General features: G+C 38.5%; 2 protein-coding genes across 2 annotated transcripts; both read right to left on the minus strand.

The window, feature by feature from the left end:
- Nucleotides 1-146: 146 nt before the first annotated feature.
- mamdc4 (MAM domain containing 4) lies at nt 147-20507 on the minus strand. The gene is made up of 29 exons (XM_069677340.1): nt 20236-20507; nt 18083-18172; nt 17492-17653; nt 15901-16026; nt 15407-15640; nt 15105-15230; nt 13101-13256; nt 12887-12990; nt 12291-12446; nt 11255-11345; nt 11045-11158; nt 9358-9450; nt 9115-9252; nt 8870-9009; nt 8475-8583; nt 8263-8367; nt 7135-7269; nt 6880-7007; nt 6485-6701; nt 6263-6400; nt 6052-6179; nt 5064-5154; nt 4190-4339; nt 3899-4024; nt 3597-3721; nt 3347-3452; nt 2482-2684; nt 794-859; nt 147-199 (listed from the first exon to the last, which is right to left on the minus strand). Exons 1-29 carry the CDS (start codon nt 20285-20287, stop codon nt 164-166), a joined length of 3645 nt encoding a protein of 1214 aa, XP_069533441.1. The 5' UTR covers nt 20288-20507; the 3' UTR covers nt 147-163.
- An 820-nt stretch (nt 20508-21327) lies between these two features.
- Nucleotides 21328-23639, minus strand: phpt1 (phosphohistidine phosphatase 1). Its single transcript, XM_069677261.1, has 3 exons — nt 23298-23639; nt 22223-22350; nt 21328-21967 (listed from the first exon to the last, which is right to left on the minus strand). The coding sequence occupies exons 1-3, from the start codon at nt 23524-23526 to the stop codon at nt 21875-21877; spliced, it is 450 nt and encodes a 149-aa protein (XP_069533362.1). The 5' UTR covers nt 23527-23639; the 3' UTR covers nt 21328-21874.
- Nucleotides 23640-24825: the final 1186 nt, after the last annotated feature.

Consider the following 24825-nt stretch of genomic DNA (forward strand, 5'->3'; position numbering starts at 1 on the left):
GTTTCAGTATGTGGATTGTGTTTGTAATTTGTGTATGTGTGTGTGTGTGTGTGTGTGTGTGTGTACATGTCATGCAAGGGCGACACAAGCAGTTCTTCTGCTGTGATATCCCCTTTTTTTCACAAAGCCACCTTTACATGGCACGACAACCACTCCTTCTGCCTCACGCCACCTCCATCTCCCTGAAATCTTCATACTCCTGCAGAAGCACAAGAAGAAGAGTCAATTTGTCAGTGAGCACAGCCATAATCTGTCCATAAACCAGCCTAGGAAGGTTAAAACCTTTTAATAAAGAATATTTATTTTTGTGTAACAGTCCTCTTGAAGGCCCTTCCCAAAAATAGTCAAATAATTAGTCCCATGAATACTTTTCATATTCATCCTTTAAATGAAAGCAGAATTGCCTTTAAATCCATATGAGAGGGCTGCTGATGCAAATCTGATGGAGAATCAACACAGCGCCAGGTTAGCTCAGCGGTTAAATTCTGCATCTTATGTATGCGTGTCATCCCAACTCTCTCCTCCAATATTTCGGAAAGTAAGTGGAATGAATAAAATTATATGCGTGTTACATGTGAAGACAGACAGGCCTTCAGAGGCCCATGTTGCTTTATCTCTGCTAGAGCTCATGGTTCTAACTTGTCTGCCCTCTTGTGGTCAGTAGTGCTTTAAACTTCCTTTATCAATCAGTACTTTAAGAGTACATGTGAATATCGATGATCTTAGTGTCGCCCCACCAAACAAAATAGAATATTTAATAAAAGCAGATGTAATGGAAGCACTGTATACTCACATGGACATTATTGAAGCCAGCGGCCATCGGATGGTTTTGTTGGGGTGCAACCGACACACGGTCCAGCTGAAATAAACACATGATTAATGATTAGTTAACAACATAAAAGAAAACATGACACTAGCAAAACACCTAAAGTCTGCCTTCATTTTTGAATTAAAAATCTAGATTTTCTTTATCTGCACTTGAGGAATGAGTAGAGCTATGGCTGGTTTATGTTCTGTGATTGGTTGGTTATGTTAGAGGAATTTCATCATTTGACAAGAAAGCTGCACAAACTGAGGAGATAACATTTAATGGTCGGTAAAGGACATTTCTGTTTGGCTTGCTAGATGATTAGAAGTTTGTACACAACAATGACATGCTATACTCTCTCTACTATATTTATATTATTTTAATGAAACCGCATCAACAAGAGCAGAAAGGTAAATAATTATATCTTATATATTGTTAGTAAATCTTCACCCTCCTAATCTTCTCTTTTTTTCTAGATTTAAAGGTCACTTTTTGTCATGTTTGTTCACACTGTCACATTATCAATGCAGTAGTACGTGAGAGAGATAATCTGTGAAAAAATCATCTCCTCCTACTCCTCCTAAAGGCATTTGCCAACCAATCAGAGCCGAGCAGTCTCTCAGGCTGCTGTCAATCACATGCTGCACAGCACCACTACTCTGCGCATGCTCACATGGTCAAGCTCAATTTGTTCAGTGTGCGCAGCGTCAGCCGGTTTGGGTCCACAAAGGCTTAAAAACAACTGTGAATGAAAAAACTACCCATCCCTGCATTGCCAACTACGGACTACAATCACACCAATGGCATTGGTTGTTTTATGGCAGTGTGGCTGAAAACATCTTTGTGTGACCATTTCAGACTTTCTCCTGATAGTTCTGTGTGCCTGTGCTCTCACGGCTAAATGTTCTCATCATCACTGTGTTACTGCTTAGTCGGCGCTGTTTTTTCCACAGTTTCTGTTAGAGAGTGCTGGTGGTTTTGCCAGTTAGACTAGCTGTAGATTACCGTTCACAGCAAAAACACTGATTTCCGCTGGTTTGATGTGTATCTGCTTTGTTAGTGTCGGTGGTGTGAAACAACGACTGCGGTTGTCATTTCACGTTTTTACCGGTGTGTCCGCCATATTGTATAACTGGCCTCTTCAGTTGCCGTGGTTACTAGCCTGCGCGCGCATGACAGTCTCCTCTGCAGAGAGGGCTTTGGAGGTAGGACTGAGCGCCGCGGAGAGAGAGGGGGAGGGACCTGGAAGTTGTAATCTTTCAAATTTTGAAGCAAAGTCCGCTCTCTTCTCCATCTTACCTACTGCAGCTTTAATACTTCATATTTTCATATGAATGTTAATGTAATGCCGTAGCTTTTGTTGCTACTTTGTTAGTTTAGTTAACCCTCTAGCCCTGTCTAGTCTACTTAGTTAAATTCTACTCATCCACAGATAAACCTAGCCTTGCTGGCAAAATGTTGTTAACTGTATCTGCTCTATAGACAAAAGAAAAAAGCTAATCTGCTCTAAAATTGTCAACAACACCGGTACATCACTACATGTCGGACGGCCATCAGCAGATAGCTTGGGGAGTGTAATAAACTGCGTGTAATAAACCATACTTTCCATTTATACAAATTTGAGGATGTTTTTTTCAAGTGTTGTCAAAGGTTTGAATGTAAGATAAACTTACTGTGAGGTCTTGTTCATATGTGTCATTACTGAAACCCCCATCAGCTGAGGGAGATGATGATGTTGATGATGGGCCATTCACACCCCCGATTCTCTGTTTGGTCCGCAGGTAGTAAATCAGCAGGGTGATCAATGTGGCGATCAGCAGCAGGACCGCGATGACAGATGCTGCAATCCCTCCTGCGTTGTCTCCCTTAGGTGGGTCTACATGGAGGATGGAAAACATTACATAACAGTTATGGTGACACTGCTGGTTTTGTATTTTATGCTGGCTGTACAAACTGCTGACAATAACAAAAATTATTCATTTCTTTTTCGAAGGCATAACTTAAATTGTATTTTTTGATTTAACTTTCTAAGTTAAACTGCTTATTTATTAGAAACATAACTACATCTGTCCTTGCAGCTCCTTGCAGCTGCATGATAACACAACTTGAAAAAAATAAAGATAAATGTGGTGCATAATAACAATTTCAATTTGCAAAGATGATTTTTTTATATTTGTAAATAAAGTGTAGGAATAAATCGTGTAATTTAGTAAGACTTAGACTGCGCCGGAGGGCTGATTCATATGTTTGAACAGAGCCTAACTGTTTCCCAATGCTTCCAGGCTTTATGATAAGCTATGCTAAACTGGTGCTGGCTGTAACTTCCTATTTAGTGTCTAGACATGAAAGTGGTATCAATTTTGAATCTTCTTATCGAGGTCTTAACAAGAGAGCTATTCAAAATGTTTCCCTAAATGTCCAAGTGTTACTTTAAAAAAGATATTTATGAGAAAATCTGTAAAAGAGAAAAAGTGTTTTGCATTTATACTGTTAGCAGATAATGGGCTGCAATATATACAAAGCCACTCGACTGCTTACTTGTCAGTGGATCCATCACTTTTTTAGCGCAGTTGATTCCAACGGTGTACTCAATGTCATCCAGAGCTACAACACCTAACGTGCCTTTGATTCCTTCAAACACAATCTGTTAAAAATAAATAACAAGACAACAGCAGAGACAGATATCAGGCGTGTTTGTGTAACATGAATGTAAAAGTATTAAATAAAAACAGAATAAAATACTTGCATAAATATTAGACACAGTGTCTCTTGGCAAGTGGAATCTGACCTGGTATTCATTTGTGGATGTGATGTTGACATCAAAGCGTTTCCACGGCCCTCCTAGTTCACCCACCACCAGCAGCTCATGGGGAAGACCTTCAGACAGCCTCAACACCCTCAGCTCGCTGTTTGCTGCATATATAAGGAAGTGTGTGTTACAAAACCTTAAACTGAAAATGCATCAAAAATATCCAGAGTCCATCTTGAAGGTATGCAAGATTAATATGTGGTTACAGTAACATGAGACTTGTTTCAGCCAGCCCAGAGGTGAAGCTAACTAAATAGTTCATTTAGAGCATGGATCCTTACTCGAGTATTGCTTGTACACCCAGAATTTCAGGCAGGTGCCCTTGGTGGGGGGCAGGTGAGGGCTCAGCAACCGAGCGTTTTGACTGGCTGTTGTCCGGTCGCTACTTGGAAGGAACAGAAAGTGACCTGACAAGAGAAAAGGGAAGGTAGTAGTTTTATGCATCTAACATTTCTGGTACAAAGGGACACAAAAGGACACAAATGTAAGTACTCTGCTTAAATATAATTGCATGTATTGCATACAGTTTCTAATCTTTACACTGAGAGTAGCTCTGTCTCTCTCTAGTTTACCTCTCTCTGTGCCCAGAGTGTGGTCTTCAGGCGGGACGGAGTAGTGGCTCTCTGCCTCCTGACTCGTCAGCTCCCAGTCAAGTTTGTCTACTTTATCGTTCTGAGTGTTGCTCCAGCTACACATCCCTCTCTCCAGACTGCACTTAGAACCTGAGACATATTTCCACAAAGCATCTAAATCAGTGAAATACAAAATGATCAATTATAATTTTGTACATAGAACATACTTCACCCCTATTTGATTATATAGGATGGGTGTATCTGACTCGGATCTTTGTTGGCACTGCAAACAGGATAAAGGTACTTTTTACCATATGGTTTGGGCTTCCACTAAGGTAAAAACCTTCTGGGAAAATGTTACAGAATCTCTTATAAAGATCACTGGCTATACTGTTCATTGTGATCCAGCTATGTGCCTTTTGAATCACACTGTTGAAGGAACCTGGTCTTAATATGTCAAACAAATCTCAACAACTGGCTGCATGGCAGCCAAAAGACTGATAGCAACAAACTGGAAGGACGCAGATCAGCTGATAGAGGGACTGTGGCTTCAAACATTCCTAGAGACCATCTCCATGGAGGGAGCTGCGTCTAATCTTTCTGAATATTATAATGAACAATTATGGAAGGTAATACTGGACATTGTTCGTAAAATACCTACTTTCCCCAGAAAGGCTGAATAACGCTTCCTTTAAAACTTAAGGGGAATTTATACTTTAACTTTACTGCATATTGCTATTGCTGTGACAATATTATTAAGATGAAAAAGACAAAACGAGCACCCACAGGTGCTAGTATGAAATCATATAATTTTTTGTATTCAAGTGCAGTCTGATAATCCGTTCCGCTTTAATTTTCTTCATGCGATACAAACCTAGATCTTCACATGGGTGAGCAGAAATGAAGATGTCATCAACAGCAATGTACGTGTCTTTGCCTCCAGCTCCCACCACCTCAAACTCCAGCTACAGGGCAGAATAAAGAGCTACATCAGCTGGGTTTAAAGTACAAACACATTTTATTACAAGTCTTGCATAACATGTTTGACATGCTCTGCTTAATAAAGACAGTCTGAGAGTGGATTTTAAAGACATTTGAAAGACATCTATAAATTAAGGTGATGAAAATACAAAAAGTGCCATTGCGACAGAAATGTAAGATATAAATGATGACTGGTACATTTTTTAATGTTTAAAAACATTGTATTCATTACTTTATCTAAGAAATAAGGAATTGCACATTAATTAAAGCATATAATAGTTTATTGTATTTTAAAGTAATAATCTCTAAGATTTTCATTTAAATAAATGTCACTATCTATCGCTGAATGAGGCAACACAATGGTGATTGAGCTTATGGCCCACTGATGAAAGCCTTTGCGTTTGCAGAATTCTGGCCAGGGCGTCTGGTGCGACTTTTGTGGAAAAAATCACAAGTGGCGCCCAGTTAGTGACGCGATTTCCATCACCCAGGAGTGGTTGGTCTGCCAGAGAGGGTAGGCGGAGCTAAGCAGCTGCTTTTCCGGTCTCTGCAAGTGTTGCGAGTAAACAGTAATCTACTATGGCTGAACAAACAAAGAAAAGATCGATGACTACAGATACAACTTCAAAAAGAAGTGAAAATCCATTCAGATAAAAGCAGTCTAAGAAGGAAAACGACCGTCAGCGAGGAAAATCAACTGTTATAACCGGAGCCCACCATGGACATCACACATGCAACACTGTGTGCTTCCGCAATTACCGTTTATCGCCATCGGTGCCGCCAAAGTGAATGAAACTGAAATGTTCGAGATTATATCTTTAAATGACAACTAAGGAAGTCTGTTGTTGTTCCAGCTGCCCTCCCCAGTCTGCACACTGTACCTGCCAGTCCACAAGAGCACTCGAGATGTTGCCTCTGCCATGGCGCCAGACATCTCCCTGGTTTAGACTGTCAGAGAAGATCTTTACCCTTTCTCCCTCCACTGGTTTCATATATAATGTCAGAGATCCTGAAAAGTACGCACAGTTAAGATTGTTTTTGTATGTGTGTGTGTGTGTGTGTGTGTGTTTTGTGTATGTGAGGGCATCTCACCAGGCCTCTCTCCTCCCATGTGATACCAGAAATGCACACACTCGGTCTTGGCAGTTCCTTGGCGAACAGGGGAGGTGAGGACTGCTTTACCACCAGAGGGCAGGATGCTTACTCCAGTGTTAGCCATCATGTAGAAACCTGAGCACGCAAATCACAATCCACTGTCTCCCAGTGTTCTGCCTGTATGTTAAAATGTTATTATTTAACGGGATTCTCTCTCACCATCTTCAGTCTCCAGAGTGTGGTCGTTTTTTGGTCCAGCAATGGTGGTAGTGTGTCCGCTGCGGTGAAGCCAATGAACGTTGCCAGAGCTGCTGTACCCACACTGCTGACCTTCAAAGGAGCACATCCTCGGCACTGTGCAAGGGCCGCTCACGAACGCAACATCGTCTATGGCCACGCGCCCGTCAAACCCAGAGCGAACCGCTTCAAACATCAGCTGGTGGTAGGTCAATGGTAGGAATGGGTGATGGGAGAATAGGAATTAATATTATCAAAGAAAATCCAAACTTTACTATAGTATATTATTTTGTTTTACAACAAGAAGGCTTTCATTGTATCTTAACCACTTTAAGACACTGTTTAGGCATTTCAGTCAGAGTGGAGTTATTGTGTACCCGAAAGTTTTGGACCTGGTGTGGAACTGGGCAGTGTGCTTCGTGCCACATGTTGCCATGAGCTCCACTGCGGGTCCAGAGGATACTCTCATAACCGTAGTCATCCAACACCTTCACATTCAGAGCACCTGTATGGGATCAATGGATGGGGCAAAAAATGGGAAAAGGCAAAGACATTTTTTACATTTTATTATTAAATTTTAAAGTATTTTAATCCTCTTTATTTCACTGCTCTCCATTCAGTGTCATCCTCACCTGTGTTTGGCCCGTAGAGCTTGTAGAAGAAGGACAGGCAGTAACCTGTAGGACCTCGTAACTGTGTGAATGAAATAAGACGTCCGAAAGCACCGTGCAGAGAAGGACTCCACATGTCCACAGCAAGGCTTCTGCCTGGACATAAACAGACAGTCAAGGAGGTTATACTGTTTAAACTGTGTATACTATTCAGTTATACTGCATTGTCGTCTGAGATGATGTGAAAATTGAGCTAAATACAATGTTGAGTACATTTACTAAATATGCAGGAGATTATTATAAATCCTGTCACTTTAGGGGCATTAAAACTAGGAAAATTAAGTCATCGTTGACGCGTTCTGATGCTAACTAAAGCCCCAGTAATTAGTCCTACTATAAGACTTGAAATTTTTCATCAGGTTTAAGATGAAAGAGGAGTTTTAGGTGTTCCACACAAATAATTCTCAAGTCCTAGTACTTAGGTCATGAGACAGGAACCACAAGTCACAAGCTCTAAACTTTGTGTTTGAGCCTGGACCAAATTTAATGCAACTTAACATTTTTAAACAGATTAAAACAAGGTATAGATAAATAAATTTAAAAAAAAAAAAATATTATTATATCTAGATACTGTAAATGAAATCATTTGAAATTACTAATATGCTATAAAATGGCAACACAGTGCACATGGCAATGCAAACATGTAATTGTTGAAACTAAAAAACCTCACAGTCACTCATAACAGACTCTTAAAGGACCAGTTCGCCGATTTTCAACCTCAGTCCTATCATGCTATTATGGGGAGCTAATGCCATTATGGTAGAAACAAAATGCAATTTCACTCTGTGCCTTTGGAGGACGCTATCTGCTTCTTTAATGGGCCCTGGAAAACCTGAATGGGCGAAAACCACCTACTGTTTGTACAACTTTCAATTTCAAATATTATTGCTTCTATCAGTCACAGAAAACACCAGCTTTGACTGACGCTGGCTTTTTCTAGGGGCGAATTGCTCCTTTAATGCAGTATGAACAGCATAATTATTCTCCGATTGCTCCTATTCTCTATGTTACACTTAAAATTTGAAGATGTTCCTCCAGTAGGCAAAGAGACGATGTGCCGTTTAATGTTTTGTTTTTTAATATGCTTACCAATCCCGATAGTGTGGTCCGTCCCATTGAGCACTGTCCAGTCAAAGTTGTCACTGTTGTCCTGAAACCAGCCGCACAGTCCGTCTTCAAAGTTACACGACAGTGCTGGCAAAAAAATTCATGAATCAATATTCAAGGCACCAAGACATTTTCAGGTAGATTATAATTATGCAACATCATGTGTGTATATTTGAACTGGTAATGAGAGTTACCTGTTGGAGAAGATGGAATATAGTCAGCATGACAGCCGACAAAGCGAACGTTTTTCACTTTAATCTTGGCACATGGACAAAGTTTCACAGCACGAGCTTCAAATGCCAGCTGGTGAAGATACAAGGAACACAAAGGAGCACAAATAAAGATTTGTTTTCATAATAAATATAACCTTTAATTTTACTAGCATTGCAAAAACACAGTTTTGGAAACTGAATAAAAATGTTTTTTACTAAACACTGGACAAATCATTTTGGAAAGGGACAACCTGCGACTGTAAATCTGAGCTTCTATTAAATCTAATCGTAAGTGAACGCTTAAAATCTAATCAAACATTTCAAATGTACAAATAATAACTTTATAAATCTCTTTCGGCCCTGAAAGAAAAGCTGACCTGAAAGCGATGTTTTCTGACTCCAATAGACAAATCCACATGCTTCCATGCTTCCTCCCCTGTCCCTGTCTTCCCACTGAACTCCCACAGCTTCGGCTGAATGCCCAGCAAGCTGTCAATCACCCTGACGGACAGCTCACCTACAGCAGAGAGAAAATAGATTTATATCAAAAGATCTAAATTAGGCAGAAAAGGTTACAGTGAGTGAAAATAAGATGACAAGGATGACAAGTTAATTTAGTCACCGATGTGATCGGGATTCCCTGTTAGTGCATAATCAAAGCTCAGGGTGCAGGCCGGGCCGGAGGGGCCTAAGAGGGGGGTCCTGGTCTGGGCCTCAGTCAGCTGCTGGCCCGGGGCCTCAGACACACACAAGTACTCCTCTGGGAGAAATCAGAGAAACAAAATAGTCTTACTTTTACTTACTTGTTAAATTATTAAATATTAAAACAGTAGCTGAGTGTTGTTATGACAAAGAGTAGCTGTACCATTGGAAGTGGAGTTTTTAAGGAGCACCCAACCCTGACTCCCAATGCTGGCGTCAGTCCAGCCGGAGCTGCCCTCAGGGTACGAAAAATCCCCTGCAGGGACGATTCATTGAGACATATCACTCACAAAAGAGACAGCACTGATGAAAAACACTAACATTTTACAACAGAGACTTGCATTCTTCTTGTTTGTTACAAGTCCAGTGCATGAAACAAGGGTCATTAATCTCAGGGCTGTTTATTGCACATATCGAAACAAAACAGAAAAAAACCCAGAAGACTATTGTTCCCCCCTAAATTTTAAAAATAACACAGGACTGCACATTTGATCATTTTTATATGAAACTAAACTTTTTTTAATATAAAAGTTGTAATTAAATATTTTTGCCTCTTAAAAGGTCATTTAACATAGACAAAGTTTTTTGATATTGCATGCATATGAGCGTTTTCGCATCTGGTGCCTCTTTATTTATATCAAATTTAACCCAAAGGATTCCCTGAACTAAAAAACATAGATGTCATTTTTGGAAGTAATCTGATCCAAGTGCTACAGCAGTGGTTTTCAGCTAGCCTCAGGACCCACCACCACCTCCTTAATGACAAATTGCAAGTCAAATATCTGACATCTTTCAACCACTCAAATGTATTTAATAAAAAAATTATGCAGTTTGGACCTGTGACAAAATGAAAAATCACAGTCTGTCAACTTCATAAAACACAACAGTATAATAGTCAACCGACCAGCAGGTTGCAGAGCTTAAGATGAAAATATTCCCTTATAATTCAGTCTATTAGCAGCCATTTTCAACAGAAATAACCTAAAAACGTGCAACATAAATGCAACTACTGCAGGACTCAAGTTTCAAGAATGGAAATGGAACTGGGATTACCCAATCAGTGGAAATATGGAGTGTGAACAAACTATACTACTGCTGCTCATACATCAAAGGAAACCAATCCTTCAAAATAAAAGCACAGCACAGACTTTTTGCCACAATTTTTTTTAGCACACATCCATGGCCCACGGAAAACACCTCCGCAAGCACCTATAGAGTTGTAGATGTTGCTTTTCTGTTGTATTGTTTGTACATTTACCTTTTCTAATTCTGTTCTCTTGAAAACAGTATTTTTCTTCTTCTTCTTCTCTCTCTATATATTCCATATATCTCTCTACAGGTGTTTGCATCCATCAGGTATATACTAAAGGTAGAAATGTGTGTTCACACACTGAAGAAGGCTGTTTGTGCTGCTTTGCATGGGTTGTTACTCAGCTGATTGTTTAACATGCATTGTTCAATCTTTTAGAGTTTCACCACGAGACACACATCTGTGATGAGGCTTTAATTGTTTTCCACACAAGTGCTGTTTTCTCTTTCTATCTCTCTGGTTATGTTTATTTTAAGTTAAAACCACTAAAACAAAGAGGATGAATACAATTATCAAAAAAGTTGCTTGTAAGGAGTGGTTTGACCAAATAACAATGCCGAGCATTTTCCTGCTTCTTACGATCTTTCTCCTTTTTAGATTGAATTTTTCAAACCCAGTGGCTTAAAAAATTGTATCTATAACCGTCTTAAAAAAGTCTGCTTGTCTAAATTCCAGTCAATGTTTTAGAAATTGATTTAAGGTTTTTCTGAATTAGGCCCTAAGCAGTTTCAATTGTGAACATCAGCATGATTAAACTCACCACATTTGGCTTCATCTGCTGCTCCCTCACAGTCTTGATGAAAATCACACATCTTGTCTGGTTCAGCACACGGGTCTTTGGGAGGTTTGGGGAATGAAGCCCAGGTGTTATTTTCTGTTAGAGAGGAGAATGTGAGACAGCAGATTTATCAAACCACACAGAGGATTTACTCTCAGTCTTTGCACATTTGGTTAAAGGGATAAGGCCTACCAGGTGAAATGCGGCACTCAGGAGACAACACAATGCTGTCGACAGCGATGCCTCCATACGCAAAGTCCCTGATTGCTGCCATTATTAAAATCTATAAAAAGGCGAAAATTTGACCGAGAAAAAGAAAGAAGAGTGAAAAACAGGAGTTTAGAATCAAGCTCTGAATCCTTCATCTCCAAACTTTCCCCCCCAAAACAGCAAATTCTATCTGCTATTTGAAATACACCTGTAACATTAAACAAAACATAATTTGAAATTAGATTAGGATAATGTGAAGGTCGTAATCTTTTATAAGAAAATACTGTATTTTGAAATGTAAACACAAATTACAAGATATTGCACAACAGAAATGCCTGAGATGCTTTTGAGGACACTCAGAAGTAGTTTTGCCATTACCTGGGACATTTCCTGGGTGCAATTTTATTTTACCAAATTGAAGGTCCTTATTAAAATGTTTTTGTGTTCATTATGTTTACTCACAGATTATTGTCAATGCAGTTCCACAGGGTATATTTTAGGGGCCAATTAAAATATTTAATCTTTTTCCCCACCCTCTCCCTGGTGTTTATTTCCTGTGTTTCTGTGGTTGTATAATTGATTGCTTGGTCCCTAGGATTGTTTGTTATTGATAACAAGATTCACCTGGTGGTGCCCATTCTCTGCAAGTGCTATTAAACCTTTACAGTAGAATAAAGCTGTACATATACAGTATTCAGTATGTATATGGTGTTGTGAGTGTATCAAGACATTAAAACTTACCTGAAAGAAAATATTAACGCTTTCAGTCCTATTGAGAACATGGTGCACTGATGCACTGCACACTCTTGTGGTCAAAATGAGTATTACAACAATACAAACATTTTTCATGTGTAAAACTTTTTTTTGCACAACCAACAAAACAAAACCAAGACTTAAAAAATGATTTTTCTAAATGCCTGCTAAAACTTATATTCCCTGTATGTGTATATAAAAATTATAGGTACCCCCCCCCCCCCCCCTTATTTTTTCTGGCCACAAACTCAGGCGAAGTACTCACCTGGAAAGTTGAATTAGTGACAATCTCCACCTCCGCCTTCACCCAAACATCGCCTAGAGCACCGCCCCTCTCCCACACCGGGTAGATTTTATGATCTGCCACCAGCACAGTCAGACCGCCGGACCTCGGCCCAAACTGGTGAGTGTACATCACCATCTACAGAGAGACAGGAAACTTGTCAAATAAGGTTTGATGTCCATCCATTATCTGTACTCCTTATCCTGTTCAGCGTCGCGGGGGGCTTGAGCCTATCCCAGCTGTCACTGGGCGAAAGGTGAGGTACACCCTGGACAGGTCGCCAGTCAATCACAGGGCTGACACACAGAGACAGACAACCATTCACGCTCACACTCACACCTATGGGAAATTTTAGAGTCACCAATGAACCTATCGAGCATGTCTTTGGACTGTGGAAAGTAGTCAGAGTACCCAGAGAGAACTCACGCATGCACAGGGAGAACATGCAAACTCCACACAGAAAGGCCTGTGCACTGTGCAGCCCTAGGTTTGATGTTAAATTGTAAATATTTAAACATCAAATGCACATCAGTAAAATGAAAACCTTAGACTGAAGGAGGAATTTGCCTGAGACTCACCTTGCATGGATGTGTAATATTGGTGGGTTCCAGGCGGGGACTTTGGAAAGCAGCCCAGTCAGTTGTCAGACCACCATCAGGGACGGTGACATACAGGAAGTGACCTAAAAATATAATAGCAATGTTTATATTATTCTTTTGTTTGTGTTTAGATATGATTATAAGTGATTTTAAATAATCAAGAATAAGCTTACATTGAACAAATTAATCTTACCTGTTGCACTGTTTGTGGAATGATCCCTGCCTGGTCCTTTCAGAGGATCCGTCATGGAGATGCTCTCCTGATTCGTCCTTATCCATTTCAGTGGAGACAATGAAGTCATGTCCCAAATACACATGCCATCCTCAAAGTCACAGCGCTGGTACCCATCTAAAGACACAGTAAAAAGACACAGCTTAAATGAACTGCAGATCTCTGGATGTATCAACTGTGTGCGTGGTAAGATGTAGCGCTTTGATTGTCGGGAATGTTACCCCTCTCACTGAAATTCAGGAACATTGTGGGAGTTTGAAATGTATTCCCTAAATTTAAAAAAACATTTTGTGGTAAATTTCCTTAAAATTTTGCAAAAAGGGATATAATTCACAGCAATAAAAACTGGTGTGGAAACAGGTGGCCATTGACTGCCATTTCACACGTCATCTCCTACAAGATTGATTTCCTTTAAAGAAATACGTTTTTGGAAATAATCGTATTTTTTTTCTTGCTGAGAATTAGGTGAGAACATTAATACCTCGCTCTATCTTGTAGATGAAGCTACAGTTAGGGCAGTTAGCTCAGTTTAGCACAAAGACTTGTAATAAGTCGCATGGCTTTGTTCAAAAGTAGAAAATCTTCCCACCAACACCTCTAAAGCTGACTGACTGACACGTTAAACTTGTACAAAAAATGAAATATGAAAACCACCCATGCGTTTGCAGCAGAGACTTCAGGAAGTCAGTGAACCTGACAAATAGAATCACAACTTGTCATTTTTATTATACTAACTATTGCTTTAACGATGACCATGATCTCTATGTTGCCTAAACTAACCACAGAGGAGGCAAAGTGGTAATCAATTTGTCACATCTTAATCATAAGCTCCACTACCAAGCCTTATCCAGAGCTGTTATCTGTATCTCACTGTCCTCTACAGTTCATGGAGTTTGCTTGTCATAAAGATAATCTAGCTGTCATCACATGACCTACACAAAGGACTTTGGTAACATAAAGAGATTGATGTGGACCACGAGATAAAGTAATAATCTCGAAGATTTTCATTTAAATAACTGTCTTTTAAGTCACTCTCTATCGCCAAATGAGGTAACACAATGGTGTGTAAGCCTATGGCCCACTGATGAAAGCCTTTGCATTTGCAGTATTACAGACTGGGTGTTGATGGCGACTTTCGCGGAGTGCAAGTGTTATGAGTAAACAGTAATCTACTATGGCTGAACAAACAAAGAAAAGATGGATGACTACAGATACAACTTCAAAAAAAAGTGAAAATCCAAAGAAAAAGAAACAAACTCGACGCTCAGATGAAGCAAACAGTCTGAAAAGGAAAACGACCGTCAGTGAGGAAAAATTACAACCGTAACAAAGGGAGCCAACTGTGGACGTCACACATGCAACACTGTCTGGATATCTGGGAAGCGTGCTCCTGCTATTGCAGTTTATCGCCATAGGTGCCACCAAAGACAATGAAACTTCAATTTTTGACATTACAACTTTAAACTCTTGACAAAGCATGTAGGTGAATCTCCTGTTTAGAATAGTTTTATAAAACTTCTTTTTATCAACGTAATGAATTACCTTTCACACCTAACTCATATGAGCACATTGAGCTATGCAGATACTTTTGGTTTATGTGCCAAGATTTTATAGATCCAGCTTTCTAACTTTTGTCTTTGCACCAAACAAAGGTGAAGGGAGATTTTGTAGCGCTACCAATAGTTTTCTCGGGGCCTATAACATTATTAGAAAAGAGGCAAGTCAAATTTCACATGAGGTCTCTTAGTACTACAAAAATAATGAAAAGAAAATATGTTGTTTTTTTATGGTTTAACCGGCCCTCTGATCCCTTCTGCAAATTATACCGCCATTACATCCTCTTTTTTTTCCTACTTTGTTTGTACAGTGAGTCATTAACTATCAAACAAACTCCTACATACAGGCAGTCATTGTAGTTTGGTTACAAAGGGAGGCTTTTTTGTTGTAGTTCAGATGATTTCTCACCACATGTCTCCTCATCAGTCCCGTCACCGCAGTCATCGCTGACATCACAGACCTGCCGCTGCTCCACACAGCCCTCACGCCTGCACTCCATCATCCCAGCCGGACACTCTTTACCAGGAGATGGTACTTATGATACAATTAGAGAAAAACAACATCGAACAAATTATTATGAGCTTGCTTGTCATCGATCTGCAGTCATACTTGATCAGTTTATTCATTTATAACGAAAGATTTGTAACAACACTCAAGCCTCCAGAGAAAGCTGGAGGCAGCATGTAAACTGGATACTTTGAGGGACTCACAGGGCAAAGCACAGTCCAGAAACTCCAGCTGGTCTATTGCCACATCTCCTCTTCGCCCCTCGGAGCGCTGTGAGTTAAGACGGATTCTGAAGCTTGTGGGAATTCGGCCCAGAAAAACGGTAGCCTCCCTCCAGCCGCGGACACTGGTGGCCTCAGGACGCCACACCACGGTTTCACGAGAGTCCTGGCGATGGATAGACGCCCACAAAGGTGTGGAGCCCAGACCTGTGTGACCTACAAGTAGCATTATAAATACTTTATGTGCAAAACATGGATAGAGTCAACCAAAATAGAGATATGAAAGACAATTATAAGACATTAATTAAAAACAGGGATACATACAAATAAGTATACAGAACACACACACGGCTAGTAGAAGTAGAATAACATAATCTTGAATCCTGTAATTAACACAGCGTTTTAACTCATAAGAAAAGCTGCACAAAGCAGGCAGTTTGAATGTTTGACCTGCTGCAGTCATTAAAGGTCATTACCTGAATCCCACAGGAAATATCTGAGTCGAAGGCGGCAGGTTGGCGACGACTGTTTCATCTCTGGAGAGGTTAAAACTGCAGTACTGAGAGACTCCGACTTCACTGCACTCACTCCCATAAACCAACCTGTGGGACAAAATGAAATGTTTTCTTTCATGTACAAACATTGCATTGCAGTATAGGGTACTGTTTAATTCTTGCCTGGTTATAACTTTATTCGTTTTAATATATTTGAATTAGTAAACAAATTGTAGATGTGGGTGATAAGCCAGAGCTAGCTTTATCCAAATCATCATATCATAATAACTATATGTTAATAATTGACTGTTACAATTGACACAAAGGTAAAAAAACAAACAAAAAAAACAACTACAAAGCATATATAAAAGGTAAGAGACATGATTGCATTAAACAGGCATTAATAGGGGATAAAACAAACAAATTACTAACCTACATAGATCTTTCCACTGTGGGGCAGCAGAAACTGCTGTACACCACACTGACACTACATTGCCCTGTTAAGTTGAACTTGCTAGGATACTGTTAGCATACAATTGCCTAGCAACAAACATCAGTTACTGCGCCATATTATTAGTCATTTATTTATTTATTAGTTTATTTAACCGGGACAGTGCACATTCAGGACACTGCTGTAAATGTGCCATGTTGACAGATGTACAGATCTATAGCCTCTGGGCACAACAGTGTACATGCCAGGGCATGTAGCCAGCAGTTAGCGATAAACGACTTCCTTTTCCGCGTGCTGCATTGTATACAGAAAAAGAACAGGTTATTCTTGTGATTGACTTTAATTATTGGGTCTTACCTTTGCCAAAATTCAATATCATGATGCAGATTTCTAAAAAGTAAAAATTAGCTTTGTCAAGTCAGTCCTCATAAGGGGGCGGAAAACTCCTTTTAATAATGCTCGTTTGTTGAACGGAGGTCGGATCAATCACTTCTGATGCATTCGAGGAAGTTGGGAAATCTGAACACTGAACGGGACGGTCTGACAGTCAGGGAATATATTTCAAGTTTAATTTTACATCTATAAAGGATTATTAACTGTTAGCATTCAGATGCATGTTTATGGAGATTAATAAGGAGCGAAATCATGGTCAGATAGCCACTAATGGCAGCCGGAATGTCATTACAGCGGATTACGTACCGCCTGCTTTTGCTCTCCACGTGGAATGTTTTTCCTGCAGCCTGCTGATACGTGATTGGTCACTATTACTGGGACTACAAGAGTACTACAAAGGAAACCAGAACACTTGCCATCCCGGAAATCCACGTCTCTGCCTACAGATTCTACAGTTTTTATGTAGAATCTGTTAATAGAGATTAGAGTCACCCTAACAAACTAAAAACATAATATAAAATTCTAATGACAAAGTTATTCAAATCAATCAAATCAATTAAAATCGGTTTTGTCGCTTTTCAGTGATCCTTTTCAAACACAGGTAGTCATTTATTAAATAATATACTGTATATAGAAGAGAGTTATAGAAGACATCTTATCAAATGCTTAACCATTTTCATTAATGTGCTTACACTACATTTTTGTGCACTATAAAAGGCTGTACTGTACCAGTAGCTGTCCCAGTGGTGTAGTCAGAGGATGGTCCGCTGTCAGGCATCGTGTCTCCTCTCTGACGATGCTCCCAGCTGTATGCTGCATTGATTGACTGGTCAGTCCATCCGCACATTGCTGTATCCTCAAAGTCACACTCAAACCCTTTCTCTCTGTAGCCTTGAGGGTTGAAAGAGAAATAGCTTGTAACTGTTGTACTGTATTAATGAATAATAACATGCAATTTCAAATTAGAAAGGTTATAACAAACTATTAATCAATTTTATTTTGTAAAGTTCTGTTTTCTGCTATTGACAAAAGCCTTGTTTATTTTTTCACATACAGCAAGAGTTAAGGCTTGAGAGGTTACAAACAAATATGATCAGTCTTTGAACAAGTTTTTTATTAAATGGTTCTAGTGAGAATCACACTATGAACAACATATTTTTCATAGCCTACATTAAAAGCAAATAATAAAAGAGGCCTCAATCATCAGGTGTCACACTGCCCATTCAGAAATCTAAGAAGACGATAAGAAATCATAAACAACAGACAATTCAGTTAATCTTTCCATCTTATGCCACATTTAAAAAAAACTATTAAACTTACCACAGTTCTGCTCATCGCTGCAGTCAGAACAATCACACACAAAGTCACATTTCCCCTCAGGAGTCTCACAGCGCTGAGCCCCAGAACATGCTGCTGTGTGATAAGATGAAACAAGTTAAGTCAAACATATATGCAAGATATAACTGAAACATCTAAATGTTAAGTTATGTCCATGGATGAACTTTTCATCAGATAAAATGTGCAAATATCAACCGTAAAAGTTCCTTCTCTGAAGAATGGTGCCTTTAAGAGGCCCAATAAATTACATTCAACTCAACACTGTTTAATACAGTATATTGCCAGTTTAAAGATTTAACATAATATGACTTTTATTGTGCATATTGTCACTCAAGGTCTACTTACTTAACATCTGAAGTTTGCTCACTTGTGGTGGAAATGTAGACTTTCAAACAACTCATCTGAGTTTTTAGTACTTTTCCACCACATTTTTGTCTGCTTTGATCTATTAAGCTCAAAGCTAGTCGTCCAATATTATATATTGAATCACAATAATATCAAATCTGTCAATGATCAGCTGATGCAGACTGAATGATAAGGTTGAAAGCTCCAGAACAGGTGGAACTCAACTTTTGTGTCATTTTCTGTTTCCAAGATCAAGACTTGACTGTTAATCTAAAGCCAACATGGTGGGACAGTCCTTAAAGTCCATTGAGAAATATGAGTGTCATAACAACTTAGCAAGGTTGTGTAATACAGTCAAAAATTAGTATGAGTAAATGGACCTTGATTGGATTCAGAAATACACTTGGACTCGCTGTCCTCTGATTTTAAACTCCAAATGTGACAAGTAACAAATCACATAAATGTAGTAATTTAGCAAAAAGTAAAACTTTTTTAACTGAAATAAAATGGATAAAGAGTGCAATCTTCCATAAAGCAAATATCAGGAAGTATCAATCAAAACAGTAAAATTAATTGTACTTTAATTTCCATTTTTGCTACTGTTTAAAGGCTATGTGATATCTCACAGATGACTCTTCCCTGTCTTATAAGGACTCATTACTGTCAAATATGTATTGCACAACTAATGCCAACAGGCTCAAAGGCCAGACACAAGTAATCAGGTTCAAGCAAAATGCCATCCGGCCATCCAAAGGTCTCAAAGACTCAAGACTCTGTGCTTCAATGAGCCGACAGCAGAAATCAGATATGACACACAACTGGAACATGTGCGACTGCATGTTCAGTTGTCACACACAGATTGTGTTGTAATAGCAGTGAGATCATGGCAGTAGAGCAACATGTCAGACAACACAGGAATCACTTTTAAAAGAGATCTCTTAACCTCTTGAAATAAATTAGAAAAACTTTAAGAAGTTGAAATTGTTTATTTCTAATGTGAACTAATGTGGCAACAGCAACACCAAGTAAAGCTCTAAAGAACAAGACAAAGTTTATCTTATCGGTTAAAGTATTACCTTTAATTAATTAATTCATCATTATTTCTGGGATATATTAATATGTTCTTTTTTTCTTTTCCTTAAAAACAAAAAAATCATTGTATGACAGAAACTAAACCTATAGCAAATATTGTATATAGGGACATTTTCTTCTGTAAATGTAATATCTAAAAATTAAGGTCCACATTTGTCTTAAAACACTAAAAATAAAATGTACTGATTTATCCAACAATAATTTATATTTGGCTTACATTTAGTCAAATTTATACTAAGTCAGTAAACACTGGAAATAGCTTATACGACAACCCCAAAATAGAGATCTTACTTGTAAAAAGTAAATTATCCCGGGTTGTGAAATCCACTAAATTCCCAGAGAATATACAGCAGACATTAAGTCATAAAGGTGTCTCTGATGCTGCATTAAAAGACCAAAGACAACAGAAGAAAAAGGGCTCACAACCAACAGAGGAAAAATATAGACTTTTTAACTGTTCATCACTCATTGGAAGGTAGTCTAGTTTATTTTAATTGTTGAAAATTTCTGAAAAAAAAAGACCATAAGTTAGAATTTCTTGGCAATCTTTTTGGGGCTGATAGCATCTGTTTAACACTACATCTCTTGTTGTTTATTTCTGTCATTAAATTACACTTCAAAGTTTGTCCTGACTAAAGCGGCAGCATTATTTCTATGTAAAAACTGCTTGAATGGAGTCTGGCTACAAGTGTTCTTACCAAACTGCAGAGTCAGCAGCAGAATGAGGCCTGAGCTCCTCAATCCTAACATCTCCGTCTTTCCTCTTCCACCTGATCAGTCTGAACGTCTGAACACAACCTGGAGAGTCTTTGCTAGTCGACTCTGACCTCTTCTCTCTTTCTAAAAGATAACACATGGGACTTTAAGTTCTCCCAGCATGCACCTGCAACAAACCATCATAAAACAATTTCCTCTTAATTTCCGCTGTATATACACCTGAAGTTGCACAATCACAGGGGTGGACACAGTTGGAATCAGACATGCAGAGCAACTTACCTCAATTTACCTTTGCTGTTTCACAACAGCAATGGAGGTATAGTGCCTTGCTGCAGGGAGCTCTGAGTTTTCAGGATATATTCATGAATGTGAAAACATTACAACAGCTATTTGTACAATGTTACATATTTTAAGTGGAATAAAAAAAGGAAACCAGTAGGTTATAGTGGTCTGTCGTTTACAATGGACCCCAAAAAACCCAAACACTCTCCACAGCAAACTCAAAAATGGATTGTATCCTTAGTATTTGACACGTGTTGCAATCTGAATCTAGAAATGTTAAGTTATATGTAAGAACATCATTCGAGCTCTTTGTCACATTGAAATTGACAATGCAAAACATGTCAAAAGTCTTGTACATAGAAGTAGAAGACTTGAGCTTTATAATGTCACAATTAATAGCTTTAGTCTGCTTCAAGTCTGTGTCCGAAGCTAGGCTAATCTAAAATGTTGTTTTAGCATTTTTCAGCTAACGTGTTGCGGTCCACACTTCTGTTTCATGTTTCTCAACAGGATGCTGTGTTCAGCACAAAATCTCTCACTGACCAAAAGTTTGCCACCCGTCTAGCACCAAACAGCAGACAGACAAAGTTGACAACTTGCTAGGAAAGAGACAGATATTTCTCTCAGAGGTGAATGAATACTAAAAAGGCCCAGAAACATAACTTGAAACAAATGTTAACATTGTGAGGTATTTGCTTGAAACTGTTAGCTAACAGATTGAATATCTTAACTTAAAACCAATTTAACAATGTTGTTTGCAACCTGTTGGACTAAAATAAAATGTCAAAATAAACAGTCAGTGCAGGTTTATTAACAAGTATCCTTTCGCTTGCAATACTATCAATATCAGTATATCATGATCAAATATATATCAACATATTTCAAACTGGTAACTGACATTAAATTAAGGACACGACATTCAGCTGCAGGTAAGATAATAAAAGATGAGGGGTCAGCCGATTTTAGGAAACTTTAGGAAACTATGAAACACACATCATGACAAAGCATTAAAGGTTCACTTTACAATCTGTATTTTAGTAGAAAATAGTAAATAATTCTAGATGAGATTTCCCACTACTGAAATTCCAATTTTAATTTGTCTTAGTTTACAACATTGGTCTAAATTGTTGCCATTTCTTTACTACAATTGTAACTTGTATGAATATAACCCCTAAAAATGCCTCTTTTTCTATCAGTCTGAGTTTGTTTATTTTGTATTAAAACCTTTCTTGTTGGATTCTGTGAGGTTTTTGATGACAAGCTCTCCTTCTCGTGAAAAAGGGTGTTACAGATAAGTGCTATGTCAGTCCAGGAGAAAGGGGGTCCAACAGAGTCCGTTCAGTATCCTTCATTGTCCCAGGTCACCTCATAGTCTGGATACCGAGCTTTCAGTTTCTTTGTTGTTATTGCGTGATTTGCTCTTCCAAATCCCTGTAATGAAAAGTACCATAACAATACTCCATTAGAAGAAGCAAAAACATTAATTAACATGTATAATTTATATTTAGCATTTAATTCAATGATTATGTGAAAGGTATCAATTGTTCTGACAAACCCATCAGAAATTACCAGCCAACAGCATCAATATAGAGATTTTTAGCCTCTTTTAGTGCATATTCTTGGTTTTTTATGATACAATTACTGTTACTGTTTAATATGAGTTTTTATTTAGCAGCATTCTCTTACCATGGAGTATCCGTAGACATGGATCTTCTTGGCCTGGGCATCATGTTTGATCCTCCCTCCTCCGATACACTCACAGTCAAGGTGTCCATCCTTTTCAAGCTCCTCTGCAACCTTCTCATAGATATCAGCTGCAAGAAAAGAGTTTAGAATATGACACATGAGCAATGCATTAACACAGGGACTTCTATTGTGTGACATTTCTAAATATAACATTATAACAATAAAAATAGTATGTTCAGCATTTATAATAGGAGCAAACTGAAGCACAGATATTGGCATCAATGAAAAATTAAATAACTCTATAATCATAAATAAAAACTGTGCTTGGATTATTGGCTTCAACACATTTGTTTGTGATAAACTTTTGAATGACGCCACTAATGTTTGAGTAGCCAGCTGTCAATAAAACATGTTTATGCATCACAAGTAGCTGCCTGTTATGCAAATAGCCTGCCTCCATCTGTTGAGTTGAAAAGGCTGATGAAGCTGTTAGATAAACCTTTATCTTTGGTACAAACTTCTGCAAGCTACAAACTTAAGTTAATTTGCTGAAACAGTTAAAAAATTCCTCCTTGTCCGTGTTTTTGAAGTAGATTTTGTTATGGTAAAAAATATTACACAATTTTACTTTAAAATTAAATCAGATTACTGCATGTCAGTAAGGTCTAGACCAGGGTGTAGCCCTGCACTAAATGCAATCCAGTGTCATCGCTAAAATAATAGTGAATATTACGAAAGTAATTCATTTATATGTTCCAGACCTAACCGGAGAAATGTATTGTATATAAAGGCATAATCCGTGCACATTATCCAGCACAGTATAAACATGGTTATAGACACCATGGAGGTAGGATATAGTGCAGCACCGTTGTATTAGACTACATCAGTTCTACTCAGCTGTCTTGTTGTGCCTTTTAAATTCTTGTGACAGTGTGTCTTTTTTTTTTTTTATCACGATATTTTTATTTTTCCAATGTCACATAGCCTCCTATAGCCCATACGTAGGCTGCATGTCTTCTGTTGTCTTCAAGACCCTGTGATGCAGCCCTCTGTGGATTTAGTGCTCCGGACTCACCATGGTACTCAGCCCAGCCGTATCCTCGGACAATGTCTACCTCCGAGTCGTCTCCCTCCTCTTTGCTGTGAACTCTTATCAGAACGTACTTAAACACACCGGACGGGTCGATGTCAGCCTGCGGTATGTTGGCCATCAGAGCTGCAGCCCTCGTCTGTGTGCACATCTTCAAACCTTTCGACAACCCCACAAACAGACAAACAATCAAACAAAATGCTCGTGTTTTCATAAAGGACTCCGTGTCTGTCCTCGCTGTGAGTTATATAGCTTTAAATGTTGTAATTATTTCGATTAAAACGTGAATTGAGGCTCGTTTCTACTGAGTGGGCACTTGTTCCGCCATGCAGCAACAACCAAGAGACTTCCGCTTTCAAAATAAAGCCCATTTTAACGGTAAGTGGAAAAACAGTGTTCTTCTCTCTCGTTGAAAATTACAAGCCAGCTTCACCTATGTTTCGTTTGATATGCTCAACAGAGTGATGGATTGGCACACCCACCAACACTATGTCATATGGTCATAAGGGTCAGAGTACTTACTGCATCAAGGTGCGAAGAAAACCTGCCGGAGACAAGATATGCAGGATCATGTTGATTACAAACATGGCACAAAAAATATTATTTTTAATAATAAGTATTTTTTTTCCTTGCTGACGTTTTTTTTAAAGTGTAGGTTGGACCATTTAACAGCATATTACATTACTTTAACACTTTGTGGAACAATACTTAAAATCTAGCCTTTTATTTTGAAGGCATCGTGACTGTACCGGAACATCACACAATGGCAACGGCATACTTCCGTGAAGCAAAGCATTCTGGTAGTTGTAGAGCAGATCAAGGAAGGAAATAATTTCTAGCTGAATGAGGAGGACGCAAATTAGGCTCCTTTAAAAAAGGAAAAATGATAATAATAACAAAAAAAACTTGTATTTTTAAAAAAACATTCTTAACGAGGTAATGTGATTAAAAAATATAGATAACAGATACAATGAAATAAAGCTATGGTATAAATTGGAAATAGAAAACAGATTAGAAAAAAAGAACACAGATAGCCTATAAGACAAAAACAGCACAGCAGATAATGTTGCGAAAGAAGATAAAAACAACAGATTTATTTACCTTCGGTTAAACCATGTGGCTACCACGTGACCCCACAGTGCAATAAGTGCCTAAAAGTCATGATTTCTTTTGTAGTAGGCCTAAATGAATATTAACTAAACAAAAAAGTGCAAAATTTGCTTCATTTTCATTTATGAACATGTTGAAAGCAACACACAGTTTTCTGTACCAAGAATATGAAAATAAATAAATAACCTATAGGCTTAGGTCAAATTCAACATGGAGGGAGTAAAACGTTTCGGAGGTTTTTGAAAATTAAGACAGAATTTTGACATTTGACAGACTTTTGACAAAACTCAATAATCACTGTTACACCGAAATATTTGAGAAGATTTAAACATTTACAATCAAAATGAAGCTCATTTTAGGCCCGCATGCTGAGATCACGAAATAAAAAAATAGCTGCATTGCT

This window comes from Semicossyphus pulcher, unplaced genomic scaffold, assembly GCF_022749685.1.
Source record: "Semicossyphus pulcher isolate SPU_LCO1_2020_fin unplaced genomic scaffold, fSemPul1.0.p SCAF_28, whole genome shotgun sequence".
NCBI classification, from domain to species: Eukaryota; Metazoa; Chordata; class Actinopteri; order Labriformes; family Labridae; genus Semicossyphus; species Semicossyphus pulcher.